This window comes from Cygnus olor, chromosome 1 (assembly GCF_009769625.2).
Source record: "Cygnus olor isolate bCygOlo1 chromosome 1, bCygOlo1.pri.v2, whole genome shotgun sequence".
Classification (NCBI taxonomy): domain Eukaryota; kingdom Metazoa; phylum Chordata; class Aves; order Anseriformes; family Anatidae; genus Cygnus; species Cygnus olor.
Genome location: NC_049169.1, coordinates 155,886,112 through 155,903,991, shown reverse-complemented (window position 1 = coordinate 155,903,991; position 17,880 = coordinate 155,886,112). Strand labels below are relative to the sequence as shown.

Sequence of the window (17,880 nt, the reverse complement as noted above, 5' to 3'; positions counted from 1 at the left end):
ACTGGAGGTTTATGAGGGATTTACAAAGCATGCAAGTTTATGGGGGGAGGGGTCTACAACGCTTCATGATGGAGGTTTGAATTCACTGGATGTACTTTAGAAACTGTTATGTTTTTCTGGACCCAGAGAGATAAGATTTTACTCTACATTTACGTTATCACGGAATCATAGAATCACAGAATTGTTGAGGTTGGAAGGGACCTCTGGAGATCATCTAGTCCAAACCCCCTGGTGAGCAGGATCACCTAGAGCACATATCACAGGATGGCATCCAGATGAGTTTTGAATATCTTTACAGAAGGAGACTCCACAGCCTCTCTGGGCAACCTTTTCCAGTGCTCTGTCATCCCAAAAACAAAGAAGCAAAGAAAGAATGTAACATACAAATAGCCAGACTGGGTTTAAGCAAAGTGTGGACCTAGCTGTCTTTCTTCTCTGACTGTGGTCCAAAGCAGGAGCCAATGAAAATAACAGAAAAGGACACATTTATTAAGATAATCTGTCATCTTTCTGTAACTGGTTTCTCAAATCATTCCTAAACCAGAAGTTGACTCTGTCTAGTTAATTATTCTCAGCTACTTTCTTTTCCATTAACTTGTCTAATCTCTCTGCAAACCCATTGAAATCTGTATACAACATCCATGGGGAAAAAAAAAGACTATTTTTTTTTACATTCTATACAATTATAAATTTATTATACACGCCATGCATACCCCATGACAAGGAGTTGGCAACATCTTTCTGTTAAAAGCGCAAAAGAAAATGAAATGATATAACTCTACCTGAGATGCATTTTTCTTTAATCCTTATGAGTGTCCTCTTGTCTATTTTTACTTAAGAACTTGGCCTTTCTTTTCCAGAACACTTGTGTGTGTACAAGAATGAATGCACCATAGTAGCCTCCTCCTGCACACTTCATTCACTGATATTCCTAAAAGATGTTTTCCTTCTGTAAAGAAAACTAAAATAGCCAAGAAAAGCTGATAAAGTGAGTGTGACAAGAAATGAAAAAGAAATCTAGTCTCCAATAAAATCTCAAGTATTATCATAATGCATACTCCAACTAAAGTTTAAGATGTCCTGTATTTTTGCTGAATGTATAAGGTTGTGTGATTCGTTAGACTCCCATTCATTATGAAAATAGACCAGCAAATTACATCTTTTGCAAATTGAATCATCATAGCTGTAATTTACAAAATATATTAAGCCCTTTGATCTTTTTCAGAGAACATATCACATACTTTTAAACACTTTGCTAGGAAGTTGTAATTTAAAAACTATAAACCTTGCATCCACAGCTTTAATGCATGTATCAGACCATAGTTTTCTACCAGAAATAATGTCCATGTTCTGTCCGTTGCATAATATTGCCTCAATTTTCAGCTGAACAGAAAAACAAATATGACAATACAAAATTGACAAGATACGAATGCAAATTGTCATAAATTGAAACCTTTTGGCTTTTGCATTACTCTGGCCTATTATCTAAATTAGTTAGACTTTCTGGTGGTAATCTATAGCATGCTGAATGTTTTCAACTCTGTAATATTGCTATGATATTCTGTATAGTTTCATTTCTGATTTATGCATCTGTTTAAAATTAAATAATATTAGTAAAAAGATATTAACCTATAGTCTAAATGCTGTTTGAAAATTATAAGTTTTCTTTGACTTTGTGTTTCAAGTGTTTGTTTTTTTTATTATTATTATTATTTTTTATTTCAATTGTTACTTTCTAATGACAATAGGATGGTGCAGGAAAACAAGGATAAAAAGATGCTGAGCCATTTATAGGAATCTTTAATATAATCTTCTTGCACAGTTAAGAATCCAAACAGATGTTGCATCTTATCCATGAATTAACTAGAGAAGAGCACATTCATAAAAGTATCCACTTGAAAATAAACCCGAATTTGTATATATTTTTATTTATGAAAAAATGTCTTTTACTATTGAGAGATCTAGTCAAAATCTGCCTGAGGTAGAGAACAGTCACTTAGAAGAAAAACATCATAAGAGCAAAAAAGAAGCAATACATAATATTTAAAATGCTACTGGTTGGTCAGTTTAAGATCTACAAAGATATATAAATACTTGGATTTTGGAATTTTTCCAATGTCTATTAAAGCTTTAAAAATGTTTTGGTTTTCAGTTAAATCGAGTGTAAGAACCGAATTTGTCTATATATATGCACTGACGGTTTTGCTGTTTTATTGTAAAGAAAAGTTATGGTCTTAAAAATCACTTAACTTTCCACCTTTTTGGAACTGGACTTTTCTAAAAAAAAACTAACTGTAGGAATTTTGTTTATGAGAGAACACCATATGGTCCATTATTAATATTAAATATAGGCAGATTGCATGACAGTACCCGAAAAAAAAAAAAAAAAAAGGATAAGTAAATATATATATATATATACACATACATATATATGTGTATACACATACTATGAACAGCCCTGAATGATTTGCTGTAGTCATCAGCTAAAAGGAGCAATGGTTCTGTCCACCCTTTGAGTACTCTTACTTCAAAGTCCAGGCATTTCCACCTACCCATTCAGTTGTTATGATATTTATAATACAGTCATAAACTTCTAGAATTTATTCACAAAAGGTTTCATAAAATGAACAGCTAAAATAAAATGCTGCTATTTGCCCAAAATAGCATAGCCTGCAGATTTCAAGAACAACCACTACTGCTTATAATTAATATGATATCACTGATTACCACTTATAAACCTTTCTTATGGGAGCCTAAGCCTCCTATATTATGTGTAACTGAGCATATGGAATCTTCGATCATTTTTTTACCTTCTGTCTCTGAAAATTTCACAGGAAAGAAAGCTAGCTGTATTTCATTATTTTGTATATTTAGCAGGTCTCTTTTCTTGGCCATGAGTCTGAAAACCTTTTCTAAAAGGACTTATCTAACAGCTGTGTTGACAATTCTATTTTTTGAGTGCAACTTCAAGAGCAAGATGAATTCTTCACACCTGTGCTTCTAGAGCTTATTCTTTGGAAAGAATTGGATTTTGCATTAATTTTGCAGAAAACACTATACAGTATAAAGGGAAAAAAAATCCCCTCCTAACATAGAATGATAAGTAAAATCAGTTTGTGAGGTGTGGAGGAAGATTATCAATGAAGGCTCTGGACACAACATGAAAAAAAAAAAAAAAAGTTAAAAGGACCTTTTCACACTGTCATGCATGCCTTCATTGAATTGGTCTTTGGAAAGTTTTATTGGGACAAATTCATAGCTTAATTTCATTCACAATGTTATGTCATCACCATAAAGTTAAAGATTTCTGAGCTTTTAAATAACCATGTCCACCTGGCGTAGACACCGTAGACCTAGAATAAGAATATTTTCTTCATGTTATTTCTTCGTATTTGTACACACAGTTTTAGTGAAAAAGGAACATGTTCATATTTCTCTGTTGAGGCATATGTGGGTACCGCCTAGTGTGTATGTGACTTGGTCCTCAATATCCAGGATGTGCTCTGTACTCTAAAAAGATACACATTGGATATTTGTATGGGACTGGATCTCCCCCTAAGATGAAGAAAAGGTCCTGCCACTCCCACATGCAGGGCTACAGTTCTGAAGTTCTTCAAGGCCTTCTATCCACAGACTGAGGCTAATTCCACAGAAGTCTTTCTCATTTAGAAATTAACTAAGACACCAGAGTCACTTCAACAGCAATAATTCTATCGAACATCTAAGAATCTCACTGATTATTGTCTCATCCCGCAAAACCTTCTTGCTAGAAGTCTATTATGGGAAAGCTGCAAATCTAAGGAGCACATAGATTTAACAGTGAGTCCAGAAGTCAGCTTCTTCTTCTTCTTTGTTTTTTTTTTTTTTTTTTTTTGTAAAGTTGAGTTATAGAACTTTTTGACATTTGCCAAAGCTTTGTTGTCAAGTCAGATGAAAGATGCTTTTGTCTATACAGTCCCCTTAATACCTATGACATCAACGAGAGTTTTTTGATAACACCTGAAAATAAATCTATGCATCTTTCAAAGTAACATCATTTATCATGTTTGCAAACTCAAATAACTCAAAAATATGAAAAAATGAGTACAACTTCCTTTTACAATCTCAATTTCACTCCTATGTACTACACATTACAATTTTTAAAATTCATAATCATATTTTTCCACCGTGTCCTTGAATTGTTCAGAGCTCAGGATGATGTCTGCTTGGCAAATGATGCAGCAATTCAATATTTATTTTTGTCTTGATTGTTTGGAGATTTCATAGCTCCATTCCTGCACACTATAAAACTGTCTCAGCTATGTGGGGCAGAGCGTTCCAGTGGTTGGAGGAATTAATGCTGGCTGTTGCTCCGCTTTGACAGTTTTGATTGACGGTTTTATTATGATGTAGTGTGAATGATTACTTTTAATTCATTTGTTATAAAAGTATTTGGAAACAAAGGTTAAAAATCATTTGTCTTCCACGTTTTTGGCACAACTGTGGGAAAGAGTTCACAAAAAATCAATCAGTAGAACTTGATATGAATGAACACTTTGTACTTGGAATAACTTCGGGAAAAAACACCACCAACAGCAAAGCCAATAGTCATGGTAAACTTGACAAGTAGATGCATTGCAAAATCTTCATTCCAGGAGTAATCTATGTTGCTACATTGAATGAGTTTGGTGGAGGGGGCTCTCCACAAGAGTAAATGATTGATTTTCAGTCTGGTTGCCAAGCAAGGAAAATATTTAATATATATATATATTTTTTTAAAAAATTTTTATTTTTTTTCACAGAAATAGAAAATAAACAAAAGCAACCCCTGGTGATTAAAATGTTCCATTAAGTAAAACTAAATGTTTCCTGCTGGTGCTTATGCAAATTAACTGAATTTGTTGCTTCCTAAAATTGATGTAGGAAAAGCTAGGCATTTGCCAGACAATTTAGAGGCCTGAGCATTCACCAATATGCAGCAACTCAGAATCAAGTCCATCTCAGCTGGAGAACACTTTAACCAGGAAGGTATTAATCACCATGTCAAGGAGGAGGAAGCAGGGCTTTATTCAACATTTTATATACATTAAATTGTTTCTAAATCAGCACCCAGTGGTCACTAGTTCCTCCTTCTAAAATAACAAATTAAAGAGGCATTTTCACCTCTTTTGCAACATGCTAGTTATGTGTTTTTATAAGCTCAGACAGCTGAAAAAAGGGAAGATATAGTGAAACCACATGAAATATCCTAATAGTCTAGGTACTGAAACATGAGAGATTTTATCTTGTGCCTATCATACCTGACAGGAGGTGTTATGTTTCTAAGGGATTGCTAAAGCCACTGGCTTAGAGAGCATTCTGACCTGGACTTGCTTTGGAGATCTTCCACTTTGTATAAAAGTAATTACATATGTACTGAGAATGCACAATGATTCTCCCATGTGATGAGTAGGAGATTTGTGGAAGTGGTAAAAATATCTGTGTTGAAACGTGAGATTCAATTAGAACTCTTGGGAGAACAAGTGTTCATTTAACATGTAGGACTGTGATGCAGCCAGATGTCTTGGCCATTTATGTCAGAGGCACGATTCAAGGATGGAAATGAGTCTGAGTTTCCCACAGCAGTTTTCTATATAACATACATGCTATTTCATACTATCGTTGCCTTATATAAATTACAGCCATACTATCAAAGGTATGAATTCAACTGGTATTTGAAAAAAAAAAAAAAAAAAAAAAAAAAAAAAAAAAAAAAAAAAAAGGAGGCGTGAATAAGCTCTCTTTTCTTTCTAGCAAATTTACAATTTTCTGGAAAAGAAATATTCATTAACTAGATCAACTCCTGAATTAATCATAGAATCTCTTTTGCTCTTCTACAATGATTTCTGCATTTTGAACCAGTTTGCTCTAATTTTACTCATGTGCATCTTTGAGTTTGTGTCAAATAATTTTTCTGTGGGTTGAAGAAGTGTTGAAGAAGACTGGATTGTGGGGGCGTCTGTCATATGTTGTAAGCTAACTCTCTACTTTGACCACAGAGGAAAGTTTGAGCATTCCAAAAGAAATGAAGTGCACATAACATTCGTAACACCCTCTTGATCCTATCTTGGGGTGAAATGGATGTATTTTAAGATCTGCCAAAGCTTCTCCACATAGTAGTAAATTTATAGACCTTGCCTAACATTTCATTTATCTGGTGTCACTACCACACACAAGCAGCTTATTATTTGTAGTGGGCAGGTAACAGAGGACTTCCATCCTGTCTTACACTAGATCAGCCTGGATGTTACCATTGGCTGGCTTACAGGACTCTATTCTAATAAAAGTCATTGCTCATCCACACTTTCCTGGGCCCCTTGGCTCTGCACGTCCAGGAACTTTGCTAGGAAGAGGGAGGACAAGACAAGCACATGTGACTTCTGCTTCTCTGCAGTTACAAAAGCAGTGTCAGAGCACCATCATTCTGTTGGTGGAGAAAAGAAGAGGGAAGAATAAGAAATGACAATGTGGGAGAGCGAAAATGGTAGGGGAGGCTAGGGAAGTTTATGACTGGTGAGACCAGCCTGTATACACTGGCCCAGACCCAAGACTAATATTGCAGTTACTGTGACACTACAGTAGTATTGGTACCTAATAATTTTGGTCTAATTTGAATCCATCTTGAATTATGATACTGACATGGCATTGCTGTGTGGCTCCTCACTGATAAGTGTGCCTGAAAGCTTGTGGTCTTTTATCTCTTCTGTTGGCCTGCTTCACTTCATCCTGGGCCTGACATCTGTCTGTATACTTTTGACAAAATGTCACACTTCTCTACAGCACTCATAAAAACTGCAATAAATCCTTTCAAACTCTAACTTTGGATTTTACTATCAAACACTTAAGAACAGAATATTTTTCTTTCTCCTTAAGCAGAGACTGAATTCACCTTGCAGGAATTTTCTTCACTTCCCCCATTCAGTTCTTTGCAGGTACTCATTTGCAGGAGAGAATTTATGGCTTTGTCCCCTGTTCTCCTCTCCTAGGGTGGCACAAATTACCTGGGTCAAGGACTGCCTTTTTTTTTTTTCTTTGTCTCTCCCTCATTCTGCTCTGTCTCTTGCACAGAAACAGCCTTCCTTCCCTCTCCTTTAGATTATGGGCTCTTCCTCATTATAGCTCTTCAGCTCAGGCATTTACGTGTGCAACAAATAATAATTAATGAGAATAAAATTATTTATGGGGCCCACTCCAAACCTGACATTGCAGAGAGCAAAACTGTCGATGAGTACCTTTTTTTGACTTCTCACTAGCAGGCAGTTTGAAATTTTAGGGCCAGGAGCGCCTGGATTTGTAGTGAGGAGGAAGTTTTCAGAGAAGTGGGTGCTTTTCCTTCCTTCCGCCAGCAAACAGCGATCCACGCCAGGATTTGCTTTCGGCTCCTGTATTTCGGCGATGCAATGTGTAGCACGTTTCTATGTATGTGTGTGTGTGTGTGTGTGTGTCTATGTGTGTGTGTGTGTGTCTGTGTGTGTATGTGTGTATGTGTGTGTGTGTATGCGTATCTGTGTGTCTCTCCCTCTCTGTATCTGCCTCCAGGATTTCGCCCTGCCTGGCTCAGGAGGCTGCTCCAGCGCTGCGCGGAGCAGAGGTTTCCCCGGATCCCGTAAATACAGGCACACGCACCCAGTGCACCACACGCATGCACATGCATACACACACACACAGACACACGCACGCACACAGCCGCTGTCCAGTCCATCCCCACGCCGGCTGCTTTCTCCACCACCTCCAGCCTCGCAGAGGCGGCAGGCGCAGCTCCGCGGCAGATCACGCCGCCGCTGACCCGGGACTCCGCTCGCAGCAACGCGCCCGCGGTGTCAGTCTCCACCACCAACAGCAAGATTCCTCCCCCCCACACATTTTTTTTCTTTTTCTTTTTTCTTTTTCCTTTATTTTCCTTTTTTTTTTTTTTTTTTTTTTTTTTTTTTTTTTTTTTTTGGCGTGGGGGCGAGACCCTTTTGCATTTGGACCAGCAGCCGGAGGGAGGAAGCTGCCTCTTTCCTTCCCCTGCGCACCGTGCGCGCATGAGTGTGTGTGCGCGACCACCTTCCCTTCGCCTCCCAAAAGTTTGCCTCGGCGGCCGGGGGGCTCCCGGGCCGCCGCCCCCTCAGCCGGGGGGCGCGGCGGCGGCGCGGTGGCTGCGCGGCGACAGCGCGGGACTTGCGCGCTGCGCGGGACTTGCGCGCCGCGCCATGCCGGCGGCGCGGGGGGCTGCGCGCTGCGCCCTGGCGGGGCTGCTCTTGCTCCCGCTGCTGCTGCTGCTGCCGCCCGCGGCCGCGGGGGCCGACGGCAAAGCGCGGAGCTGCGGCGAGGTGCGGCAGGCGTACAGCGCCAAGGGCTTCAGCCTGGCCAGCGTGCCCTACCAGGAGATCGCAGGTAAGGGGCCGGGGTCGCGGAGGGGTGGTAGTGGTGGTGTGTGGGGGGGCGTTACCGGCGGCCGGCTGCGCGCACTCGCCGCGGATGCGGGGCTGGGCACCGCCGGGCTGCGTGCGCGGCGTGGAGCGGCTCTGCCGGCTCCCGGGGGCACCCGGTGCTCGCCGGCGGGGCGCGCGCGTGTAAAGAAATGAATGGATTTATGAAACAAACAGCAACAACAACAACAACAACAACAACAACAAAACTATGGGGGTGGGGGTAAGAAAAAGGAAAGAAAACAGAAAAAAAAAATGAGGATGCGGGCGAGCCTCAGCAGCGATTGATTGTGTTCGTCTGCAGAAACTTCTTGAGAGTTGCAGCCGGGTTGCTGGAGGCAGAAAGCTGTTCCGCAGTGGCTCCTGCTGCCGCTGTGTGCAGGGGGCAATAACTTTGCCCTCTGCCAGCGGGGACGGGGCGTGAGGGAGGAGGACGACGGGGAAGAGGCAGCCCTGCCTGGGGCCGCCGAGGCTGGCAGGCTGTGTCCCCGGCCGCTCCGTGCCCCCGCCGCCGCCGCTGCCCGTTCCGACGGAGCGAGGACAGCCTCTTGGAGGCGCAGCCCAAAAAGAGCAGAAGCCTCAGCTGCTGGGGAGAAATCCCCCCTCTGCGCCCCCGCCTGCTCCGCCGCCGGAGACGCCGGGCAGCCTGTCAGTTAGCTCTTCCTTCTGCTGAAACATGCCTACAACAGGTTATACCTCAGTCTACATACGAAAGGTGTTTTATTATTATAACAATTGTAATTTTTATTTGCCAGCTTTTCCCTTATCCATATTGCATCTTTGGAACTGATTGAATGAAAATATGTCTGAGGCAGATAATCCTTTAGCAATTGGAGAGCATGACAAAAAGAGAGAAATAATATGAGAAGGCATGAGCTTGAGCTGCTCAAATTGGACTGCTTGAGCCCTCAAGAAAGGTTCCTGCTTTGCCACTAACGCTTTGCTGCTCGATTTTGCTGTTAGTACAGTGAATTAGATGCTCCTCAGTTTGCTTGCTTCCTTTTTGAAGTTGGAAGCAGTACATTTTTCTTGAGGTGAAATAAAGCCACAGTTACTTACTGTGCACAATTTAGCACTTTTCAAGAGGAATGATAAATGTGGAAAATCTTAGGACAGTGAGGATGTATTTCACAAAAATGTTAGGAAGGTTGTTCCACATTGCCAATGCATAACAGACCCCATCTCTGCATAGCCCTGGTGGTTCCTTTGGACAAGTAGGTCTGACCCACTAACATGTGTTGGAACAAGGTGGGAGAGAGTGGGGCCTGTGCATGTTACTGTTCCACAGGCACCTTCATCCCTTGGGCTCACCAATTGTCTGGTCTTTCTGTGTTCTTATTTTAAAACTTCTGCTTAAGTTGCTTGTCAGTTATATGCACAGTTTTATGAAATCTCTCTTGTGAGCCACAGACCCCGTGGTCATACTTTCTTTCCTTTTACTTACTGTTACTCCATCTGCCTGGAGACAAAGTGGTAGAATATTCCCTGTCACATTTAAAAAAGAATGAATTCCAGTGAATTTCAGTGTTTTAGTAACTTTGTTTAAACACTTGTTGCTTTCAGCTCACAGACCAGTTTTATGATCTTACTTATTTTTTGAACTTTCAAAGCAAAGTTGCTATGCACTTTTAAGGAATTCTCCTGGTTACTCAGTTTGCAAGTTTCTGTTAACATGTACCAATACAGAAAGACTCATGGTAGCTAAATATTTAATAATAGTTAAATCTAATATCACTTTTCAGTTTCCTCTTAAGGTTTACAAGTAACACATACTTTATGTTTTATGCAGGTGTGAATTACTGTTTTCTGCACTTCCTATTACAGGTTGTTTATTTTCTTTGTGGCTTATCTGACTTTTGGCTAGTTGGTGTATAGGTGTATCAACTGTAAAGCAGTTTGTGTGTAGCTACTCAGTTGTTGGAAGATTGAGATTGTTTAAGGTGTGTATCAGAGAACACTCTTTTCCTGTGGTGCTGAGAGGTTTTGTAATAACCGCTCATGAAACGTGGGATCTTGTTAATGTGAAAGCTACCTATTTACAACCAGGCACAATGTTGGAAATGCTTAATTAAAGCAATTAACATACAGATTTCAGAATAATTGTTTTCATTCTGTCCTTTTCCACCATACTGATTTGGTTAAAAAAGCAATTTGTTACTGTTATGAAACAAGTGTAGTCTGTCAAAGGCCCCATGTTTTAAAGAGTTTAAAGTACTTTAATTATGTTCATATTTCTGAACAAGAGTGTTTTTAAGAGACTTTTAATCGATGACTTGATTATATGATGGAAAATAGTAATACATAGTATGGTTGATGTCTTTTGATTTAGCAGTAGTCATATGTTTCCAATTGTCATTTGTTAAGCTACTTCCTAGCAAGGACTGTTGAAACTGGATAAACTGAAGTGGTAGCTCAGATGTGCTCATGCAAAGAGCTCAACAATCTATTTAAATAAGAGAGGCTATGGACACAGAGGTGCCCCTCTGCTGAAAGGAGAAACAAAACCAAACTTCGATAACTTTTTGTAAAATTATTAATACCAGCACTCACTATAAAATTCTGAATGGAGAAGGTGGAAGTATAGGATTTTAAAAGCTACTGTTTGTGCACTGTAAGGCAAGGTTTTCCTACTGTATTTTATTACAAGTGAAATGTGTTGAAGTTGGTAATAATATAGTCATCTGCTATGCCCTTATAACAATGCTAAATTGTTCAATGAAATTGTATAGCAGTTATTTGTAATCAGCTTGTTTGCATCTAACGTCTTGTCTGATCACCAAATTCTGGTGCTGTGACCTACACTGAGTATAACATATAAAGTTGGTTTACAACACAGGTCATCAAAGTAAGTCCTCAATAAAGGAACTTTGCCTGTGAATGATGAGGGGGTAGACAGAGGAAAGTTTGTTGTGTATGTATTATGCTGCTGTGGGCCTGATTCTGTGCAAAAACAGCATCAGTCACAGGGTGGGTGTCAGTAGCTTGTGTTGTACACTGAGATATCCTTGTAAAATCTGTCCTCTTGTAGAACTGAGCATCCTGCATTTGAAAAAGATTTGGACTGCCAGGTTCATGCTACCATAACCCAACATTCAGGAGCTCTGAGTAGAGCTCTTAATGACTATACAGAAATGTTTCACTCTAGGAAAATCTTTCACCTAAAAGTTAATTCAAAAGTGAAGTCACATCACGTATCTGTTAATAATACTTGTTTTTAATCCAGCCATGATTTTAGTAACTTTAAGTAAGCATTGTATGGGAAACCAGGAGTATGAGACATCAAAGTTAAACGTGGAGCATGTCCTTACCTCAAACTGTTCTGTTGTTTGATTTGTTTTGTTGCTTTTTTTTTGAATAGATGTTGAATAATAGTGTATTTAATAGTGTATTTAAAGAAACACTAGAAGTGTTCCGGTAAAGTGTCCTACTGTAAAGATGTTGAATTCTAAATAGTTCTTAAGAAGTTAGAGGGCTTTGTTCTCCTGTGGAGATGATGAAAGAGGTGAGATTCTGGCAACACATAGACACTATAGTGAAAGTAACTGAAATGAAAGCAAAAGCAAACCCTTCATTTTGAAGGTCAGGAGTCACTTGAAATTGTACTTTGATGAATAGGTTTCATACTGGCATAATTCAGAGGTGTTGGCTGAAGAAAACTAGCAAACATAACACAGTTGCTTGTAGCTCTAAAGTGGTAATAATAATAATAATAAAAAAAACTCAGTAGTCACTCATGCAATTGAGCTATTAGTCCATGCCAAATATTCCAATATATGAATGTTTTTCTTTGCTTTAAGTAGCTCTAATATGTAATGACAGATTTACAGAAGAACAGTGGAAAATTCTCTTGACCATGTCTGTGTCAAAGCGCTTCTTAATTAATGTTTTCTTTTACTGTTTCTTTACTGATGTCACTGAGAATTCTGTGAACAAATGGGGATTCAAATAAACTTTGTGTAGTTGTCTCATGAGTATAAAATAGGAATAGCCTTATCGAAATCAATAATATAATCGATGCAAACTTGTGAAATCTGAATTGGGCCACTGGAGGTTAATTCATTCCTGAATTTAGTAGTGAAAATGAAGATGAATGTGGAATTTGACGTAATCTATTGTGCTTGTCTTGTTTTAACCCTGTTGTAAAAGTATCCTCTACCTTGTATATGACTGCTTCTCACCTCCGTGATTTCAGTAACTGCAGCAGCAAGAGACTCTCTGGTCACACTCCCTTATGACCTGCCCTATTTTCCCATTGTGAGTGCGTGTGTGCATTCAGCAAGGAGGGAGTATAGTTTTTCTAAGACCTGGCTTTGCTATCACTGTTGTGCATATTTATTGGTTTGTATGTGACCAGTTCCATTAAAGTGAATACAACTTATGTATGCACATCTAAACCTAAAAGTACTCTGTAAGATCAGGGCCTTGGAGGAGAAATAGCATGTTTTTAGTGCTTATAAATAATTGATTTTGACTGAGAATTTTAAATCTTAGCATCTGGAGTTTTCTGATCTGATTTTATGGTAGTGTATTTTGGAAAAGAGGATTTAAAGTAGAAGCAGCAATGCTTTAATAATTAGTGTAATGATGAATTTCAGTGTATTGTACTCTAATCATCTTTTTTTTTTTCCTTTCTATTAACTGTCTGGTTTGTCTGATTTATAATCCAAAAGCATACCTAAAGATATAATAATTTCTACACTTCTAAGTGCTATTGTGTTAAACTGTTGTAATGCTGTATTAGTACTGGTTTCATCATATGCTATTGTGAAATACTCCTGAGATTAGGTGGTGTTCAGACACCAGAGAGGTCAAGCACTATGTTAAAAGCTCAGGCCATTCTTTTTATATTACTGCAATAAAGAATATATTCATTTCACTTATATTACCACTTGGCTCTCATAAAAGGTCAGTTTCAGCTGAATGTACAATTACTTGCAAATGGCAAATCTTATAACAAGTGATCAACAATAAAAGCTTTCCTGGGTAATCTGTCTTTAAGATTACCACCTGCCATTTCTTTGAATGACTTGAGGATCTTGCAATATCACTCAGAGATCTCTGTCTTATTCCCCACGATATGTGTAAGAAAACTATGCATACTAATCTTCCTTTCTGCTTAGCAAAGTGAAAATGCATAATTACATTAAAGTTTCTAGTTGAAATAACAAGCTTGGTGCTTAAAACTCCATTACAGTATCAAAGTATCAGCACTCCCATTACTAGCAAAATGAAATTACATTTTCAATGAACTATGACTTTATGCTACCCTTCATACCTGGTTAATGGGCGCTATCTCCCTGGGAAGGGAGCCTTCATTCTGTGGTTTTGACTGTTCATACTGCCAGGCATAATTATTTTAGCAGCTTAAATATGTGTAAAAGAATTAATACTTCTCCACAAATTCCTAGGAACAGCATTTAAAGGTTGGAGTTTAAAAGCAGAGTAGTTATTATGCTAAACAGACAGAATACATTACAAGATGCAAAAGGAATTTAAAATGTGTTGCAGATGGCAGGAAAACGTGCCTGGTGAAATTCATAGCACTTCATTCTTCTGTATGTAAAAACAGCCTAAAACCTTCTGAAAAGAAGGTTTGCTTTCTTCCCCATTTATTGCTACAGAGCTGCTGCACACGCTCCAAAACCCGACCTTTCCCTCACAGCGTTTTTTCAGCCCGTGTCCTAGGAGGCTGCCACAAAGACCGCCAGCACCCTCTTATGAACTTCCTTCACTTAACGCGACCTCTTCCTCCGAGCTAAGCGCAGCGTCGGTACCTTTCCACGCCGCCTCTCGAGCTCCGAACCCTAAAGGGGTGAGAGGTACCGCGGGCTGCGGGCGCTGCCCGCCGCCGAGCCGGCCTCCCCTAGGCGTGAGGGCCGGCGGCGGGGTGGGAGGGATTCCCCAGCTCTTCCCCTGCAGCCGCCTCTCCGCGCGCCCAGGAGGCGGCTCTGCCGCCCCTCGCCAACCCGACCGGGAGCCCCCCGGCGGGGGATTGATTTCCACCTCTCCCGACAGGAGCTGCTTTCGGTCCACGGAGAGGAAGTGGCGAGGGCCGGTGCTCCTAACGCAAACAGCAAATTACTCTCTGGCTCTCGCAGCCTGCGAGGTCTGTTACCTTAAGCTTTTAATGGCCTTTTAACAGCGTTTCCAGCTGAGCAGCAGATGTAAAGGATACGGAGCGTTGAGAGCTGTTTCTTTTTTTTTTTTTTCTTTTTCTTTTTTCTCTCCTGAAAGGAACATTTCTACAGACACTCTGATAACAATGGAGCCTCGGACCTGCTCAGTGACCTGTTGGGCTTAAAATAGCAGAGAAAATTTCCTAGAATAAGTGGAAGTCTCAACTATTTTTAACAGGTGCCTTACAAGGGCTATTCAGTTCGGTATGCTTTTCAGAATAATGTACTGTGCATGCATACATGGAGGTGAAATCGCGGCTTTTATCTGGAATGGCCTCAAAGCCACATTTAGGCACTGAAAAAAACAGGCAAGTTGCATACTTACCAGGACAGGTATTTGTGAACCAGTTGAAACTTTATTTTACAGGACCAATCTGAAAAACGTGACCGAACACACACAAATACAAACATAAGCACAATGAAAAACTACACAGAGTTCAGTTCATTTATCTCAGAAAGATCAAAGGCCAAGGCAGCTGTGCCAATCCTGCGGATTGGGTAATCTAATTAGTTCAAACCTCATGCTTGACTAAGAAGTAAGCAATACAACCTGCCTTCTAAGAAAAAAAACCAAGTCCTTTCTGTTGCCAGAAACAGATTCTTCCTGAACCTCCATAGCAGTAGGTCTTGCCATATCTGTGGTGGCAGCCTCTGATATTTTTGGCTATGTCCAACTGACTTATGGGTCGGGTGTTTAACATACTAAACACTGCAGAGACACCCGTCTGAGTTTATCTTGGAGGGAAGTCAACGTGTGGGGTGAGGCTGTTGCACAGCTGGGTATCAGACACCAATATGGCATAGAGTGAGTAGGTATATGGATTCTGCCATGGTTGTGAGAACTGTTGCTGTATATAGAAGTACCCCAAATCTGGCAAAATGTAGTCTGTGAGTGTCTCACTGCAGTTGTCACATATGATGTTTGCAGTTGGCTTTTGGGCTATGGTATCCCTTTTGACCTTGGATTTTTCCTTTGACGGCCCATAAAAAATAATTAATACAGGAAAATAGAATGGCTTTCTTAAACTGAATTATGTTTTAGGAAGTGAAGCATAACATTATGGAAAGGATCTTTATGTGCAGTTATCCTATCCGAAGTGTGATTGTGCTGATTGATGGCTATTTCCAGGGAGGCTCCCACCAGAATCCTGTGTATATTTGGTTCTTATCAGTCCAGGATACAGTTTCCTATCTTCTGGAAATGTTTCTCTTTCAGTTGCTCTTTTCTGTTTCATTTTTTTCTGGTGTTTTCAATCATGCAACAGGGTTGACTTTTTAGAGAAAGTGTTGGTATTTATGGTTGCAGCATTTGAATCTAGAACAACCCTTTCTCTTGCCTTGTAAATGCCACATTGATCTGTGTTATGGTTTTGGATAGATTTCTGTGAGTGTTGCCATCTGTGGCTTTGGAGTCCAAAAATGCAGCTCTAGATAGAGGAAATGAGGTTAGTAAAAAGCTGACTTAGAAAACAGGGGAGAAAATATAAGGTAGAATGAGTTGTTGGAGAGTGGACTGTTTCTGGAAAATGAATGAAACATGAATGGGGATACTTCTTTCATTGCTCAAGTCACTTTGCAATCACTGTGTTAGGTATTAAGGCCCTTCTCATAGTTAAAAACCTATGTAGGAGACGGCAACCAGACTGAAAAAGTACATTCATTCTAGTCAAAGTTTTGGATGAATAGAATACAAAGAAGAAGGGAGAGAGCAGAGATGGTCCATTTTTATTTATTTTTTCTTTATTTTTTGGAGCCCTACTCGGTCTTTACAGTCAGATTTCTCCTTTTTGTTACCATCTAGGTGGTTAAACATCCGGTATAAAGCAGATTGTGGTGGCCTGATCAGTCATGCTCCAAAATGGAAAAAGTTCTAATCAAGATGTTTTGGCATTTCCAATGTTAAACAGTTCCTTCAGAGCTCTTTTCTTTGCTTTGTGTGCTTTGTGAAAGCAAAACTATTGATAAATCAAGCTCAAAGTGTGATATGTAATTGCCTTGTTTCAGAGAGAACAATGCAGATTTTGCACATTTCTCTACGTCATAACTTTACGTAACTGTGCTCCATAACCTTGCAGAGCAGGCTGTGAGTTTCTAGGTTATACTTCCTTTCAACCAGGAAAAAAAAATGTTGTAAAAGACTTGGGTTCAGACTGTCAAAGTATGTTTTCATTTACTCCTAACCCCACTGGATGGGAGTTTTCTGTCAGAAAAGTTAAATGTGTTCTCTGTTCCTGCTTGTGACTGCTTCCCTTTCATCAGGTCTTGCAGTCAGATGTGATGACCTAGACCAGCAAGCTGGTCTGATAGCTAACCCACTAAAAAGATCTTGAAGTTACACAAAACAGTATGTGGAAGTGTATACCTGAAGTCATGATGAGAAAGTGGGGCTCATTCTCTTGATGGTGGCTTTCTGGTATGTACCTTAAGAAGATTATCATGAACCTGCAAGTGAATAGTTCCTATTTTTTTTTTTTCTTCACATGGCAGCACAGTGCAATGTGCCAGTAGTATAGTACTTTTATGGTATAATTGAGAAGAAATTACCAACAGCTGAGCATTCCTGCGTTTTATCCTCACTTTTGCACTTGATTTTATTACTGCATCACCAAAATTTGACAAGCTGTACTAGTAAAGTCATCTGTTCTCCAAAACTGAATGAGCTGAACATCTGCCTGGTCTGAGTGATCATAGTAAGAATGCTTCACTAGCTTAGGGAACTGTCTGCTTCTTATCATGTTGATGTGTGATCGTTCATGTGGTCAGTTTACTAGGTGTCTGCTGATTTTATTGCATATTTAAATTTGTGGTTTATGAGGCAAATGGATTGGATTATTAGTCCACAGGTTTATATACTGCCATTTATTGTTGTTTTCATGTTTTAAATCTTTTCTACACGAGGGTACCCATTCGCAACTATATGCAGCTTCCACATGTAAAATAAAATTGAACTTATGGTAGTGGTACTGTTGAAATATAAATTGTTAAAAACAGTGGCAGAACAGTTCTTTGCATATAATAAGTACCTTTGCATGTAATAAGTGATCAGTCAGCTGACTCCAGAAACTGTTGCAGAATGTTTAAATGTCTTTTAATTTATCACTGCCCTTGTTTTTAAATGTGTTCTAGTCCCCAGGAAACTCAAACAATGCAGTGATTCATCAAAGTAAAGGGATGATGATCACCAGTGGCCAAACAAAGCGTTTTCCAAAGCTCTTAAACTGATAGAATGTTTGACAAAGAAAGAAGCTGAGAGTTCAAACAGTGACTACATT

At 39.6% G+C, this 17,880-nt stretch overlaps 1 protein-coding gene across 1 annotated transcript in view; it reads left to right on the top strand.

The window, feature by feature from the left end:
- Positions 1–8,213: 8,213 nt before the first annotated feature.
- The window catches only part of GPC6 (glypican 6), an 810,618-nt gene continuing 800,951 nt past the window's right edge, over positions 8,214–17,880 (top strand). The window contains exon 1 of the mRNA XM_040567841.1: positions 8,214–8,397. Within this exon, the coding sequence (XP_040423775.1) occupies positions 8,214–8,397 (184 nt within the window). The remainder of the gene's footprint in view (positions 8,398–17,880) is intronic.